The sequence below is a fragment of the Xyrauchen texanus genome, chromosome 35 (assembly GCF_025860055.1).
Source record: "Xyrauchen texanus isolate HMW12.3.18 chromosome 35, RBS_HiC_50CHRs, whole genome shotgun sequence".
Taxonomy (NCBI): Eukaryota; Metazoa; Chordata; class Actinopteri; order Cypriniformes; family Catostomidae; genus Xyrauchen; species Xyrauchen texanus.
In genome coordinates, this window is record NC_068310.1 from 26,513,589 (window position 1) to 26,531,462 (window position 17,874).

General features: G+C 39.0%; 1 protein-coding gene across 8 annotated transcripts in view; it reads right to left on the reverse strand.

The window, feature by feature from the left end:
* The window catches only part of casz1 (castor zinc finger 1), a 270,853-nt gene that overhangs the window by 64,372 nt on the left and 188,607 nt on the right, over positions 1 to 17,874 (reverse strand). For 2 of the 8 annotated variants that reach the window (XM_052105245.1, XM_052105238.1), the window contains exon 1: positions 1,954 to 2,056. The exons of 5 other annotated variants lie outside the window; for them this stretch is intronic. In XM_052105245.1, coding sequence (XP_051961205.1) covers positions 1,954 to 2,032 — 79 coding nt within the window. In that variant the 5' untranslated portion in view covers positions 2,033 to 2,056. Of the gene's footprint in view, positions 1 to 1,953; positions 2,103 to 17,874 lie in introns of those variants that run through there. One more of the 8 variants, XM_052105246.1, reaches the window with a different exon arrangement.

Below are 17,874 nucleotides of genomic sequence, written 5' to 3' on the forward strand. Positions count from 1 at the left end.
GCCTTTAAAATTACATGCGTTTTTACATGCAGGATACCTGCATAAAGCTATACTTGTTTTGGTGATAAGGCTCGTATCATGTCATGCCTTGAGAAAGTGCAAACTTCTAATTAAACTTCTAATTAAAATCTTCATAAACTATCAAAACCCACACTAGTCCAGTCCTTATTATCTGATATATTTGAAGACAGCGTCTTGAAATATACCTCTCCTCTGGCTGAACGCCCGCACATCTCTCCCTACCCCACCCAGTAATCACAATTATTACTTAAAAAGGCCCTATTTCTACATTAACTTAAAAGGCCTATATCTTTTTCTGCCCCTCTTAGTTGGTGCACCCTCACTTACTCTAAGTATCTCTATAAATCAACAGTTACAGTTAACATGTACTCAACAATTCAGTCATAAATCTTCCACCATGAAAACAGAGGGGAAATATCTGCTCAGTAAAATGTCCTGTGCTCGTGTTTATGCACAGAAACACGCACACGCTACCGCACAAACAAACAAATAAATCCGCTGGGACATCGGAACCATTGCCAGATCACCACGGAAACGCAAGCCAAATTCAATTGTGACCTCACCTTTCATGGAGGGCTCAATTTTATCAGCTATAGAAACAAATCAACAAACTACCGTTTCAGTCTGCCTTCATTTTCAGGCCTGCACTGGGCCCAATTCAGCAAACTGCATGCTTGGCAAAGCACTAAGCTCCATGCAAATGTGTGTTTAGATTTTTAAGACACTGTATTTATTTAACAAAAAGGAGAAGATATAATTGAATTCCAGAACAGAAGCTTTGTGGAAAATCTTCCAGTTGACAGAGATTCTTCAGAACATCTATATCTAAACAAGCATGTGAGAGCTCACTCAATAATAGCAGTCACTCGCTTAGCTGGGCAAATAATAGCACTTGTCATGTAACTGAGAAATTCTGTGCAATCGCTAGCTGAGGCCTTGCATGTAATTAAGAACAATAATTTGATAGAAAAAGTACACGCTGACTAATCCACATTTAATATAAACAAAAATTACAGGAGAACATTTGAATTAGAATAATTTAAGAACATTAGAATGATTTTAGGAAATAATAAATTAAGAACTTTAAATATGTCACACCTGTGGAACAAGCACAATGGCTGGACAACTAAAAAAAAAAATTTGTTGTTGTTTTTAAGGATTTACTACTATGCAAACAGACTAAATAAATGCATTAAATTTAATATATCATTTTATGATTTTGTTTTGTTTTTGTTTACATTCTTAAAACTATAAAACTAAAGAAAATGGCATAATTCTTGTTTTTAATGGGTTAATACTATGCAAACAATATAAATAAATTAAGAAAACAAATAATGTAAAAAATAGATAGAAATTCTAAGATAGAAAGCTGTAATACTAAATAAAAAAATGCATAATTAAAAAAAATTATTACTACACAAACAATCTATGATTTTAAACTTAACTTAAATTTTGAACTTAAAAAAAAAAATATTTGCAAAAGTCAGTATGACTAAAATAAAAATCATATTTATTGTTTTTAAGGATGTTATACTGCACAATCTAAATGAATAAAGTAAATAAGTTGATAAACAAGTGAAACAATTTAATAAAGTACAATTCTAAAAGCAGTAAAATAATTAATAAAATTGCATTTTAAAGGATATAATACTGTTCAAACAGTCTAAATAAATTAAGTGACTTAAATAATTTAAAATAAACATAGGGTTTCAACAAACACATCAAAAATAAAAACTTACTCCTTAACCTCATATTTGCACTCAGTCATAACATCAGTGAGGTTTTACTTTACCAAAACACACAGTGAAAGTAATGAGTGTCTTTGTCATTCTACACCCTCACACCCACCCCACTCCACAACATGCTCAAGCCACCAGCATCTCTGACTGTGTGTGTTTGTGTGTGTCCATGTGTGTGTGGCGCAGGTCTTACCTGGCAGGAGACAGCCCTCCTCTCCCTGTCTCACCTCTCCCTGCTGCTTTGGAGGGATTCTCTCCACAAAGCAAGGCATTTTTCTCTGCTCTCCCTGTGCGCCTTTACAGCTGGGCTGCACTCGCCCTCTCTCACTCTACCCTTCTCCCTCTCTGACTCCCTCACTCTCCCTCTCTCTCACAGCACAGATGTCAGGGCTGTGCGTGTTTACCCACTTTACCAGTAGGGGTCCTTCAACACCCTCTCCTCCCCACAGTCACTGTGGATAAACAGGCCCAGGAGAGAGAGAACGATAGAGGGCAAGAGAAAGAAAAAGGGCCACTTGTTTGAAGTCGATATCCTGTGATACAAGGCTGAGTGAGCAGAGGAAAGCTAGACTGGTCAGCCGCTCTCCTGGAAGTCACTGTGAGCTCATGCCGTTAAGTGAGTAGTGGGGAGAGGGAGAGAGAGAGAGAGAGAGAGAGAGAGAGAGAGAGAGATTGCCTGCAGCTGACAGTAACAACGTGCCACTCTATTGAAACCAGGCGCCACAGTGTCACATTTAAATCGGAAGCGTGTACATTTATTTGGTGTTAAACACCGTAATATGTAGACAGAGACACCTATAAGTGAGACATTCATAGGTTGATATCCCTGAAAACTTTAAACACTGTGGTGCTTTCGACATTGCTCTGGTTGTTTGAGCATCCCTAACAGCCCGACACGGCAACAGAGGCTCAACCAGTGGTGTAAGTATGGGGCGTGGCTATCTGTCTGTCTGACTCATGACATTTTGGAACAATCATTATTTTTGCAACTACTTTTGGGAATTAAGCGTTAACTCTCCACCTCTATTCCACTTTTGTCAGATTTATTAGAGAAAAACATAAATAAATTAAAAGAAAGAAATGAGAGAGTATTTGACACAACTCTGCCAGATTTGTCAGCTTTGGGCTATTCTTCAGTGGGGAATTTCAAGTTTCGCTCCTACTTGTGGGGCCCTTTTCACATTGGAGTATTAAAGCTGGAGCCGTTGCCCACCCGGACCCTCTGTCAATTCTGATGACCGCCCCCATATCTCTCTCTCACTCACTATCTGAGATGAGTCCCTCAGACAGAAGAATTTGAGACGAAGCCTCAAATTAATATCACGAGCCGGATAGCCTCAAACTGTACATTATAGCAAGGGTGAGCTAAAAAACAATCTTTCTTCAAATACGAGGTGTGTCAACGGAACAGGGGATATAATGTGGAATGAGAGCAGGGATCTGCTCCTGGTCACAAATGAGAGGATGAGCGGTGTAGCTTTGTGCGTGTGTGTGTGGTCATGCATGTGTGTTAGGGATGCTCGTACCCTCCTCCATGCGAAGAAGAGTAGCATGCGTTGCCTCTCAATTTATTCATGCATACATTGATTGATTGATCAAAGCCAAAAAAGCGTTGACCTGCTGAATATGGAAACATGTCCACTGATATTACATTTACAAAAGGACAATCCATAGGAAAGAATTGGAGAGCAAATAGAGACTTTTGCCTAATACTCCTGCTGAGATATCTAAAAAATCTCTCAAACGGTGCTCAAATTTACAAAGATGCAAAATTTTGAGGAGAAACTTTTCAGAAAGTGTATAGGCAGAAGTTTATTCTAAGAACTCCTTTAAGGTATAAAAGAGTAATGTCTAAGCAACACAATTTTCCTCTGGGTTAATACCATTCCTGTGTGTTAATGGAAGCAAACTTTGGTTCTCTATTTAGCGTGACGCTCATAAGGATATTACAGTATTAGCTGGAGGAGGCTTAATTTGCTTATATCTCTGAACAGGATAAGAGGGGCTAGTGTAGCCGGACATGTTATCCTGGACCAACTGTTAATAGTGTTAGCATGAAAGCAAACTGACAGTGTTTGAGAGGAATTAAACAAACAGTGAAATAAAAGCAATATCTCAAACAAACCACTGACTGAGACAGGTTTAATGAGTTTCTGGCACTTTTTTTCACAGAGCTAAAATGATCTGTAATGTAAAGGTGAAGACAGTTTTGATACAGTACTGTGCAGCCAATTTTGACAATAAAACACTTAATCTTAAATGAATCTTAAAACTTAGCAATTTGTGTATGTTAATATCCTTTCTGATATACAAGTTTACAGTGAAGAAATAACTATACAGTACAGTAAGCCATTTGTAGATTAAATCCCCCCAAAAGCTATCAAAACATTACTCTGTTTGTTTGAATATTACGGCCAGCCTGAAAAAAGCAACATTGATAAACCTGGTCTCAAAGAATCACGTTAATATACCTACGTTTTGTGAAATCATTTTTACGTGGTTTGTGGCATATTACTGGTGAAATGAACACTAGAGGCGCTACAATTACTTTTATTCACTTTCACAAATGACGAGTGAAAGGGCAGGTTACCAGTTCAAAAACACTTATTTTTCGCTCCGTTAATCACACAGTGCTATCTTGTGACATCAAAACACATACTGCAGAGCACAGCTTGTAAAGCAATACATTTTAATAGTCACATTACATAACCAACTACATTTACAAGCTTGTTTTGGTGTGATTAAATTGTGTGGTAGCTTAACTGCCGAAACGGCATCAAGTGTTGAAAGTGTCGAAGAAGCACAACAAAATGATGCTTTTGCTTCAGCAGTTTTTCACATTTGCCTTTTATGCCAATTTTAGGGTTTAGGGTCAGGTGGAAGGCGTTGTTAATATAAATCTTGACAGAACATTAACCTACAAAATAAAGTTGCTTTTAGCGCCACACAGTGGACATTTAACTTTGGAACTGACTAGATAAGTGAAGGGATCAACAAGATATAATTTAGCAAAAATGTTGCCACAGTCTCGTAATTTTCATAAAATCAGTTTGACACTGGCTCAACCAATGGCATGAGGTTAGGGCAAGAATATTCCGACCAATAGAAGACATGTGGAGTGTTCCTAAAACCTGTTAGAAAACTGTCAGTATGGATTTGCAGGTCCTTTTGGAGATGCTATTGGCACAGACACGACACAATCCACCTTTAAAATGTCTATTATTTTAAAAAGTAACAGTTAAGTATCGCCTTCATGTGTTCATTAAAAATCACTTTTAAATACAGTTTACACTTAACCGAAGACCTCAGATCATGACACTTGTCATCTTTTACTTTCTAATAGGCACGTTGGCTGTAATTGTGCTGGGACGCACGCATTCTTTCTAAATGGCTTTTCTGACAACTGATCTGTAAATACAGCCAGATCTGCAAGTCTTTAGTTCTTCTCTCTCTCTTTCCAGCATCATCAACCCTTGGCCTACAGAAACACAAACACTCTGCCCCATCCAAGTCCCACGCCCCCCTCATTCTAACAGCCCCCCTGCCCTCCTCCCATCTCCATTCCCTCAGCAGCTATAAAAACACAAATATGCCATAACTCAGCATGCCCTGCCACGCTGCCTCCATCTTGCCCCATACCATGGGGGCCCCTCAGGAAGGTCACCAACAAATGGCTTTACGATTCACTGCCCCTGAAATAATTTTGTGTATTAAAACCTGAATCTGCACTTTCTGGCATGAAAGCTTTTCTAATTATTGCGGCGTCCTTGGGATAGACACAGATCCTTCACACGGGGGAAACAAGCGACGGACCTGCCGGTTCAGCTGCCACAAACATCCGTCCTCCTTTTTTCCATCTCTCTCTCTCTCTCTCTCTCTCTCTCTCTCTCTCTCTCTCTTTCTCGCTCCTGTTCCACCCCACCTCCCTTCCTGCCCTCCTCTCATCTGCTCCCCTCTCACAGCTATATAGCTACCCCCAATCTGTTTTCAAAGCGTGTCTGTCCTTTATTAAATTGTTTTCTTTTCCACATTATCAGTTGCCATGGAGACCTCATCTCTCGGATTATTTGAATTTCATTATATCTATTGATTTGGGAGCATTTCATCTTTTTTATTGTTTTTCTGTCAATTTTCGAAACGAATAACCATCTAATTTGCGTCAGTGCTGATTACGTTCGTCCCTCAATAGAGGTCGGCAGCTGCGCCGGGGAAACAAATCAATGAAAAAAATCATAAAACTCGAAAGTACAATCAACCAGGATATGAGTTACATTCCATAGTTGCTGAAAGTAAGTCATCAAAAAATATATACTTTTTTCTACGCCTCTGCATGCGAGTGCGTGTTTGCGCATACTGTTTGCGCATCTCTACGCCAGTCCTTATACTTGCAGTATATATGCATCAGAACAAGAATATGACTTGATATCAGGGGATGCTTTACTAAACTCAATCTCCTCTTCAATGCCCCCCAGACCAAAACAAAAAATGCTTACTTTGTGTTTAAATAATTTATGCAATTTTAGCATTTATATATAAATTTTTTAATAAGCCGCTTGGAGCAAAGTGGCCATTAACAAAATACACAGCTGTCCAATGGGCCAAGCACTCTGGATCAATTGCACTTTTTTATGACATGATAAAATGCTTTTAAAGCAATTTACACAAATATGGGGGAAAAAAAACCCACACCCTGGCTTCATTTATTCACAAGCCAAGGTATTAAAAAAAGTCGTGCAAAAGCCAGCATGGGAGGATGGTCCCAGGCCTAACTGAATTGGACTAGCTGTCCTTTCCGCAAGGACATAAAGTTTCATTACCGATGCACGCAGTCAAAGGCAATTTAGAAAACACAATGTGCAAAAGAAAAACATCAGCATATTGGAGGTGTTTGCGTATTAAGGGGCTCCAGCTCTTTGTTTCCCAATTTTATGTTGATTATTTATTTTCGTACAGGACAGTTTGCCATTGACACCCCACCCTCCCTCCCACCCCGAGGGAGAGAGAAAGGGAGGGATGGATGGATTGATGGAGGTTTGGAGGGGGGCATATCCAAGGTGAGAGAGATTGTTGGGATATAATAAGAGGTCCTGACAGGAGTCCACACCTCAGCGGTATACACATGCACGTGGCAGACGGGCGGCACTGTTTGCATGTGTGTTTGTGTAAGAAGGCGCAGGCAGGTGTGTGGCACTGGACCAACACAATCCGTCACCTACTCTACAAACAGTCCCGGGTGTAATCCTGACATTCTAGTCCATCAAATAATGCAGTTTTTGTCATAAACAGTTACATTACGTATGTATGCATGCATGTATGTCCAAAGTGCATAAAGGTTAGAGCTTTTAGGCGCCTTAATTTATTCTGCCTTATGTCCGTTGATGCTGTTCAAACATGTCATACCTTGAAAAAGGATTTTTATGGCTTTTACTTCATGTCTTTTAGCTTAGAGGCCAATATATGCTAGAGTACTGCTAAAACTTGACAAAATGAACTCAGCAGACAAAAACAGTGCTAAAACAGTCTTTTTCCTTAAGGGAAGTGGACCAAAAATATTGATGACTCATCCTGCATTACAAATTTTATCCTCTCTAGAATGAGAATGCCCCTCCTCCTAATGTATCCTACCCCTGTCCAGCAATAGCAAGTAGCAAATTATGGTTCATGGCTGTAATGTAACTAAATCCTATTGGCTATTTAAAAAAGTGACAAGCCCGCCGATTCGTCCCACCCAAACTTTCTGGTTGAACAGGAAATTTGTCAAAACAGGAAAGAAAACTGTGCTTGTTAAGTGATTTCATGGGGTTTTTAAGATAAAGCATGTTGCTGTAGTCATAAGAGGTGTCTTTGCAGTGTACTACAGTAGGTTTATTATCTATCTGTGCGTCGTATGTAGAGACACAACTGCCATTAGGCTCAGGAGTGCAAGCGCTGAGCAGCAAGCTAATCTAATTTCAAAGCTTCTCTTCTCCTCCTCATGTGCTGACAGTCCTGTCCGCCTGCACTCTTTATATATGCTCTGCTAAGGGCTCCATGTTTGCGAGACATGTCACCATTTGACAAAGCTTAACTTATCGTACACAACATCCAATGCCTGGGCCTCTGAAATTAGGTAGCAAACAAATTAGCTTTTTGTGTTTATTTGTGCGTGGATGGGTGTGGAGAGGTGGGGTGGTCGGATTGAAGGACATTGACAGTACATTTAAGTTTCTGTTAGAGTGAATGCTTTCTACCCAAACAAACGTAATACCCTTACAAAAACAACTGCGGTGGTATCATGATAAAGTATGAGATGGCACTTTAATATATATTATAGTACTCTATTTTTATTATTATTATTATTATTATTATTATTATTATTATTATTATTATATTTATGAGTAGTTAGCCCATGGACTTTTCTTTAAAATCTACATTTTTCAGATTTTAAGTTAATTTAAAATAGTCTTTTCATATGGAGTATATGGAGTCACACCGCAGGACGTATCAGCTACCCATATAATATAGTATGCATCTGGTACTTATGAATATAAACATCCATCATAAATATAATGGTACATTTCCATGGTATTTTCAAAAAAACTTTGTATAACCACTGTAAAAAGTCCAAAATAACATGGTAGTACCATGGTACTTTTTTGCAAAGCAGGAAACAAAGAAGGTACTTGTCATGACTCCCACTGTCTATTGGGCAAACGCATTTCTCTTGCTGCCATCTGCCCGGACAGCAGCACAGGAGAGTGGATAAATACTATTTTTTGTATCACTATATGAATTCAGAGACAGTAATTACATCGTTCTCTTCAGCTCCCACACAACAGCAGTAGATCTGAGCTGTGGCGGCACAAAAGTGCAGTTCATTGTACTGTACAATTGTAGGTGTACAAGTCACTTGACAGCTCTAGATCCTGACAAATGAACACCACGGCACAGAGACTTTATTGATCCAGTGTTTAAATGTTACATTAATACGCTGTAAACACTGTGTTAAAACCACTTGACGTTAAGGAAATGACAGGAACCAATAGGATTTCTTTTTCCTATCGGTTGTGGGTTAAGCCTGGTAGTTTTGAAAGTGTTTTAAATTTTTGCCACCCCAGCGGCTCGTCTGTGCACTCTTATCAATGTGGCAACAATAACACGCTTGTGTTTCAAACTAAACATTCCCACACTGAATAATAGGCAATGTCTGAGTCCAGCCAGCAGCAGGAATAAGTTTATACTGGGCTGATCATTCCTGCTAAAAAGCAATTTCTGCTCGACTTGATGCTCACAACAGCATATACCAATAGGTAAATACATCTAACCGCACACACACACTTAATTTTAATAAATACAAAAATATACTTACATAATTTAAATATAAAATATAATACTATAAACATAATAGTATGCATATTCAATTGAAAAATATATAAATATTAAATATAATTGACAGACAGACAGACAGACAGACAGATAGATAGATAGATAAATATTTTTTATTTATTTTATTTGTTTGTGGTAAATGGGAAAAAGATAATTTAAGACGTATTTCGAAAGTTTGTTTTTCTTTAAAAAATGCTTTATGTTTGTTTTTAACGAGGTCACCATGACCACAATATTTGTTGGATATCCCTGCATCTGCGCCCACAGCCATCATGTCAATCAATGCATCTTCTAATTAAAATGATCTGTTGCCTGAATGTGATGCACTCACACAAATAAGCACACACACAAGGGTAACAGTAATGTACAGGGTTCCCACACATTTTGGACAATGAATTTCCATTACTTTTCCAATCGTTTTACTCGATTACGAATGTTCAAAATCATTATACAGAAATTGTACTCACAAATAATTTCAAGCAATTTTAAGCTGAGCATAACTGGAAAAAAAATTATATTGAATAAACACATTCCTATGACACTTCCAGACCAGGAAATAAAATAAAAAAATCCATAACACCTCCAGGTTTTACATGACTGCGGGAAACCTGACTATACAGACAAAAATACACTACACTATAGCGAAAGAGGGAGAGAGATAGAGAGAGAAAAAAAGAAAAACAAGGCATTAGAGTCCAGTGAAATAGAGAGGGAGTTCTATACAAAAGAGGTCTGGTCAAAGCTTGCCTGGACTAACAGAGCAATAAAGTATCATGTCCATGCACAGAGGCTTTAAAAAGCACAATTAAGAAGGACCCAGGTTAATAATTAAAATGAAGAATTATTGACCCCTACTTTCAATTCCTCGCAAAGTACATTAGATAAGGAAAAGAGAGAGGACAGAAGGGGGGTGTCTAATGCACTCTCTCCTGCTTGAACTTCCTCTACATCCTAATGTGCCAGCATGCACTTAATGAGGGTCCATCACAAATAACAGATCTTCGAGACCATCAACAAGCATTATGATCACCCCCAGCCTCTTATCTCTGACTGGCCACCCCCCAAACACTCTCAATGCCCACCTGGAGAGCCAGGACAGACAGGAGAAATTTGAGGGTTAACTGTCCCTTAGGGAGCTATCAATGCACGGGGAAACCGTCATTGCTCGTGCCCATCATTCTCATTTGACAACCAGACCCTAACAGATCAACAAGCAGTCAAGAGTGATATAGTTCCCACCAAGTAGTCAAATCACTGCTGTATAATGATTTTGTGTGTAGGAGGACACAAAAGGGAAACTCTTAAGTCACTCTTGGTTTTGGGGCTGTGAATTTAGGAGATTCTGATTGGTCCACTTAAAGAGCCATTGTTTAAAAAGGTCAGTGGGCTGATAAATTGTTACATCTATGACCGCCAAAGGATGTAGGAGAAGGAGGGATCAGCCGAGGAGGTCAGAATGAAATGGCCTGGTTCAAAAAGAGGCCAGTGAAATAACCAGCAGAGTTCTTCAAAATCCTGAATGCCAAGGACAGGTGGATTAAGGTATTAAAACAATCGCATTTCAGTCTTGAAATAGTCCAGCACACGACTCAGCATCAAGCCTATCTGTTCAAGATCAGGTGTGCGTGAAATCACACCATGCCTAAGATATGCTGTAAACATCGGTGAAAGCTAATGTGAGCAAATCTAAAGCATGATTATGGTAAATGTGCCTGAAACAATCCCATTATGGGGAAAAATACATTTCTAAATGCACACAGATGGCGAACTGCTTCACACTGTCATTTTCTGGAAGGCATACTAACATGCATAAGTGAAAAAGGTTTGGGAACACAACCGAATGTAACAACTAAGCATATGATCCCCTTTTTTCATGTTTTCCCTCTAATTAAAATGAGAAAAGGCTGGAAGGGAGATGAGAAGACAAGGGTTGCGCTAAAGTTCAGCCCTGATTCTATTTACAGTGCCGTATTAATAAGAACTGGAGGTGATAATGGTGCCAAAGCGCTTCAACATTTTGGGTGATTGATTTTAATGTAATAAAAGCCATTAAGTACAAGTTTATTCATAATTATGAAGCCATGGAGCAAGCAAAAGGTTCCTTTTCCCCTCATTTTCCATGAACATACATCACTATACAAACTAATGTGGTGTCGATTACCAAGACTTGAGGTGTATCTGCTCACTTATGGCTGGTCTCCTTGTAAAAGGAAATGGTTGAGATGGAAGACAAAAGACTCTTTACTTTAATACTTTAAAAATTCCATTAGTGAACTTATGGCCACCATGGGACACTTTATGAAAGAGGCACTTTCTTCAAAGGACCAAGAGTTATGTCTTACGCATGGACAGCTCTGAAAACTTAAAAACTCCTGTTCAAACCCTTTGATGGTAAAGCTTGTGATAACGCTTACTAAAAGTCTAAATATAATTCTTTCTTTATTTCATATCCTTTTTAAGATGATGCCATTAACATTTATGCATTTGCCAGACACCAAAGCAACTTTCACTGCAAGGTATAATGTACATTTTACCAGTTAATGTGGTTCCTGGGAAACAAACCTACAACATTACCATTGTTCTTCAGAACTTAAAAGTTAGTTTAATCTTCTATATACTGTATCTTCTTTCTTTTTTGAAAATTTATAAAATGTCACTATTCATAATATTTAGTTTAAGAATGAAATCAACACACTCAACATTATGCTTGAAATGCATAATTAAGGAAAGCTGTGATAAAGATTACGCCTCTTAGTGGAACATAAGCCATCTGCAACAACCTGATAAAGAGTTCTACATTTTAAACATATGGCTTACATGCATATGCTGTCATACTTTGAATGCACAAAAAATGACAGACAGAAAACAAGAAGCCAGAGAGAGAGAGAGAGAGAGAGAGAGAGAGAGAGAGAGAGAGAGAGAGAGAGAGAGAGAGAGAGAGAGAGAGAGAGAGAGAGAGAGAAACCTGTGCCCTTCAGTCTCGCAGTTAAAGCACAGCTAACCAAGTCTGACAGCTGCCAGCTCCTTGACAATTGGGGTCAGTTAGAGGAAAAGTAGCTCAAGTTTTCATGGCTTTGCAGGAGATGTTCAGGAGCAACTGCCCACCACAGCATCAAAGGGGATTAGAGGCCACGGCCATCTGCTTCCAGGACAGGCCACGGGCCTTTCATATCCTTCTTGGAGAGAAAGGCAATTCTTCTGTAGCAAAGTTTTAAGTCTCACCGTGAGGAAAGAAGGGTCCTGCACTGGTATAGCTGGAGATGGTACAAGGGGACGTAGCCAATTAGGGCCCAAACCAGCCGGAGACAAAAATCAATGTGCACTATTATTAGAAGGAGAGTGTTTTGGCATCTACTTACAGTTTCTGGAAATGTTCAAATAGACAAATGAATATACACATGAACACAAGCAGACACGACAATGGTATTATGTGGTACTTTTACGTCCTCACCTCTCAGCATTCTTCAATTTTACAGTTTCTATTGCTCATACTAAGTGTTAAGAATTTCAACAAACCACTAAATTTAAATTTGGATGCGTAACTTGTCCCGCACTGTGCTATGGACACAAATTAAACCTCAAATTGTGTGGCTTGTTGAGGAGAGGTGTGCTATCACTTTTTTAAGCAATCATCACCAGGCAAGACTTACATTGAAGGTGGGACCAGAGCCATATCTAGGGACTAGGGTAGGGGTCGGCAACCTTTTTGACATGGACTGCCATTTTGTATTTACCTGGCAATTTTTTATTTGTATAATTATTATTTATTTATTTAAATGTTTTAGAAAATCAAACACAAACGTCATCTTTCCATGAAACTTCACCCCATGTCAAGAAATTCTGCTGGAAATGAGAAAAAAAAACTATACTTTGATAAAAACAAAAAATGCAAGGAGCAAAGAAACGTTTCAAAATAAAAGATTTTTATGTTCGTTTTTTTAAGGTTAATTTCACTCATTTAATAATAGGTAAATTTTTTCATAGCAGTTTGTCTGAAAGAACACAAAATGTTCTGATATCTACGATTACACATGGTCAGTAGCAGGTGTACATTTTGATCGTACTGACTAACATTTTGAAAATACGATAACTTTCATGAATCCGAGAATTTACGCCATAACGGCTTACGAACAATTTAATCAAAAATTAATTCTGCATGTGTTTCATGAATGAGGCACTCCGACTTTATTTTCTCTCTCTCTTACACATTTACTGACAACCTGTACCAACCTTTTTCCTTTCAACAGCTAATTTGTTTTGGGTGCCATTCCTGGCCTCTCACATGACTGTTTCCTCAATAGTCTGCTACCTTTCAGCTTGGCAGCTCGGCACTTGACCCGCTGCCGTCGCTTATTTCCAGCGCTCTAATTGTCGTTTAATCACATATCAACCTGTCACTTAAAGAGCCCCTTTTTCAACTGCAGGAATTTGCATATTGTGCAAAACTAATTTCTATCAAAAGCTCGGCTAGCTGTGAAAGTGTGAGTCCTCCTGGCCTCTCTTTCTCACCCATGCATGCACAAATCCATATATAAAGTGCCTGAAATTCTCCATTCTGAGTACAGGTTTGTTAACATGCTTGCACATATGGTGACAGCAGAGATACAGACTTGAGAGCTTCTGACGGAAGGTGACGGTAAAAGCATGATGTCTTAATTAAGGAATTCAGTGTACAACTGCTGGGGTTAATATCACTCTCCACTCAACAGTAATGGCATTTGGAAGGTGCGCTCTATCCATTATAAGAGGCTTCAAGAAAATGTAGGCCACACATTTGCTCCTATCTCACTCCCATTTCTGCAACTCAAGATGGGGTTGAGTGCTGAGATTTGATGATCCAGGCCAGTTTTACAAAGGGTCCACGCAATGGCTGTCCTCCAGAGATGGACAAGTTTAATTACGGAGAGGAGGGAAGCTCTTTGTTCCACCTTTTACTATATTAATTGATAAAAGGTGACGGATGGGGACTCTTGGGGGAGGGTTTTCAGAGGGGTTTAATCCCGTTAGAGACACCGGTCCGTACCCCTGCCTCACTGGGACCCCAACTGCAAACACTAGCTTTTCACCCCCAATACCCCCTCCACTCCCTCCACATGACGACCAATAATAAAGAGGTCTTTCTCGGGATCATAGAAGACAAGCTCTGCAGGTGCTCCTCTGTTTGAAAGAGCTGGTCTTACTTTGTATTTTTCACAAGTAAACAATCATAAAGGGATATAACCATCACAGACATTGAGAGGGATCTGTCCAACCCAATATTCAGAATGGTGGTCGATCAAAGTGGTTGAGTTTTTCAATGGTTGTTTCTTAACTTTTTACATGTGGTCCCTGCTGGAAAACTGCTTTAGGTGAGTTATTTTTAAAATGATTGTACATTATACAAAACAGAATTTAAGTATTAAATATATATATATATATATATATATATATATATATATATATATATATATATATATATATCCACACTTAAACATTTAATACCATTTCAAAAACTCATTGGCCATGATTTTAATAGCTAATTTGTTGTAATATGCTCCATCAATCTGAAAAGGTGAACTTCAGAATATGTAGAGTTTTTCAGGCAGAGTTACATCTTAAATTGACTACTGAAGTACTGTACTGTCACTATTGTAAAATGCATTCCTTGTACAAACACACACTAAGTCTAAATTTTGACACTTTGGCTCATTGAAGGGTTCATCTCACCATGGCCGAGCTCCTAGTAATTATTTTCCCAACAAGGAGTCAAAACGTCTCAAAACTGTCCAAAGCATTTTCCACCAAACTGAGAAGAGAGACGAGAGGTAGGGGACAAAAAAGATCTCACACACAGGCATACGCACCAACAAGGACACACTCACGCACACTCGCTTGCGAGGCTGTCAGGTAAATTAGATCTGAAAGCTGACAATTTCTGACCATATTTCCTTGATTATTTCGAACAAATGCACACCAGCCGCTCTGAGGAGATTAAAGTGACATAAAAGTCTCGGGTGGGAGGAGGGAGGGCAGAGAATCCAGGTCACCCCCATTTGTCCCCCTGCCTGACAGCAGCTATATCGCTATCCAATCCAATAAAAATCCCCCTCCTTTTGCTTTAATTAATTTTACAGCTAGCTTGCTTAATTACTTTCAATCAAAATCCTCTTGCCATCACAAAATTAGAAATGGTTCAACTCCATTAGTCTAAATTCTTCATTTACATACACAAAGACTGTCAGCTCTTGCTAAGCAAACGGCCTCTCGCCTGATGAGATTGTTTTTTTTCACTCTCTCTACACTTTTTTTTCAGGCATCTCTCTCCTCTGCCCTGTCTCTTGCTAATCATAAACATGCTTTATGTTAAAGGAGAAGCGTATTATAATCACTGATTTAAGGGTGATTAGCACATTTTCACCATGGTTCAGGTAAGATATCTAATCTTATTCATGTGATAAAACATAAAGGCTTAAACAAGCCAGTGCAGAACAGTGCAATAAATCAGTCATTTTGCAAGTTTTCAGTTCTTGTTCCATAACAGCATTCATGTACAAAACAAAACATGTAGAAAACTCCTTTGAAAAACGCCTTAAACAGGAACTAAAAAACCTGCCTAATACTGAAACAAACAATCCTTGACACACCGTAATTTGTAATTCACAATTTAACCCACTAAATGTAAAAACTTAAAGAACTGGTTCACCCAAAAAAGAAAATAATGGCACCATTAACTCGCCCTTATATAGTTCCAAAGCCGTATGACTCGCAGTGTCTTTGTATTTCAACTTTTATGGTACACGGAAGAAAGAGATTCGTATGGGTTTGACACCACAAGAGAGTGAGTAAATCATGAAAGAATTTACATTGGGGGGTGAACTATCTCTTTAGGTTTAATTACTGCATTAAATATGAAGTAAAATCAAAGTGGTGCCAAACTGACAAATTCATTGCATGTTTTCAACCACTTCGGATTTACTGTTGAAATATGACAGTAGAAATGATAGTGACAAGCTAAAAGAATGAATACAACATAATGATGAAAGCATAAAATAACACTGAACAAACCTAAATTAACTGAAAAAAAGAAAACATCATAAGTGGTTTGATTAAACCATACATCATAAAAATATGATGTATGAGTGACACCAACATGTTTATGTGTTAGATCAGACAGAAATAGCTCCTTAAGGTAACAATTGCAGGTTCCCAATTTTTATAATGCAGATTATTTTATAAGTGAATTGACAGGGGGCAGATTACACTCAAGTGGGCCTCCTCCTCCTAACATGGCTTTAGCATGATTTTCAGAGGCCACACAATCATTTCCACTCATTTCCATCACACTCACTGCCAAAGGCCTACACATCAACAGGAATTAGGGACATGCAGAAACAGTTAGTGGGCTGGCCATTGAATCTACCCCCAGACCTGCTCAAATAACTAGACCTTGTAATAATGACAAAATCAAAGCAGGCCCTCACTGGTGCTTTGGACATCCCTGAGCATCACCATTCAACCCTGATTTCCACACACACACACAAAGTGCTGGCTCTCACTCGCTGTTTTATTTGCCTTCACTTTCCTTAACCACACGCATGCAAAGCCGCAAACACTCACTAACTGGGATGAGTTTTGATCTGCTGTCTGCACGCTAAACATATTATCTTTCAGCTGCCTGCCTCTCACCGTCTCCTCACTGGTGATGATGCTGAGAGAGAGTGACTTTGAAAAAAAGACTTCTTTGCAGGGTTTCATTTCAGGTTTGTTTAGCCTTTAATAGGTGGTCTAAGAAGCCATGACTACCTCCCATTTGGCTGATGACCCAGGCCTAGTAGACTTTGGATCAGTCTGCTCCTTCCTCCAAATTTCCTCCAAAGTCTTCAACTTTTTTTCCGGCCTTTCCTTTTTCCTTTTCCCTATAAACAATCTAAATCTATCAATCTTGGGTCAGACTAAAGGTGGAATTGCACTGAAGAATGCTTTGGGGTGGACTGGGTCTCTGCTATGTCGCTATTGGCTCAGCACTGTCTGGTGTTGAGCAGCAGTTCTGCATCTTTCAGAGCGGCAGCAGTGCTGCTCCACCAGTCCTGCTTACTTGGGCTTGGGTAATTCTGTCACATCGCTCCACGCAGCCCACACTGAACCTCTTTAAACAGCTCCACCGCCCACACCTCCGCTGCCTCCACTTTCCTATGCTCCTCCCTCTAACGAGGGGTCGCTTGTACCAGCGCAACGGCAAGCAGGAAGTGGGAACAGAGCCCTGATCATGGGCCACCAGTCCACTTCAGCAGAGCTAAATAACCTGCCTGTCTGTCACTGGCTTTTCTCTCCGCTCAAGCGTGACTGCGCTACACAATAGAGTTAATTCAGGGGTTTTATTTTTGAAAAGCAAACCGAATGAACACTTCTCTGCAAATGATAATGTCCATGGCAGAAACAGGGTTTTCAAAGCTTTTGGCCAATAAATGTACATTACTTTTCCAGTCACCCATGATTACTAGACAAAAAAAATTGTTTATAGACTCAAGAACAATTGCAAGTTAATGAAATATTTAGCTAAGCTTATCTAGAAAAAACTCACTAAAGTTTCCATGACCTTTTTAAGATTTGATTCATTTCCATGATGTTTTCCCAGCCATAACTTTACAATTCTCTAATTTCCAGGTTTTCCATGACTCTAGGAGCCCTGTATTAACTGCAAAAACAACTTTAACAATATGTATTGTGAGAGGCACAATGCAAATAAAATTGCACTGAATGTGAGGACATC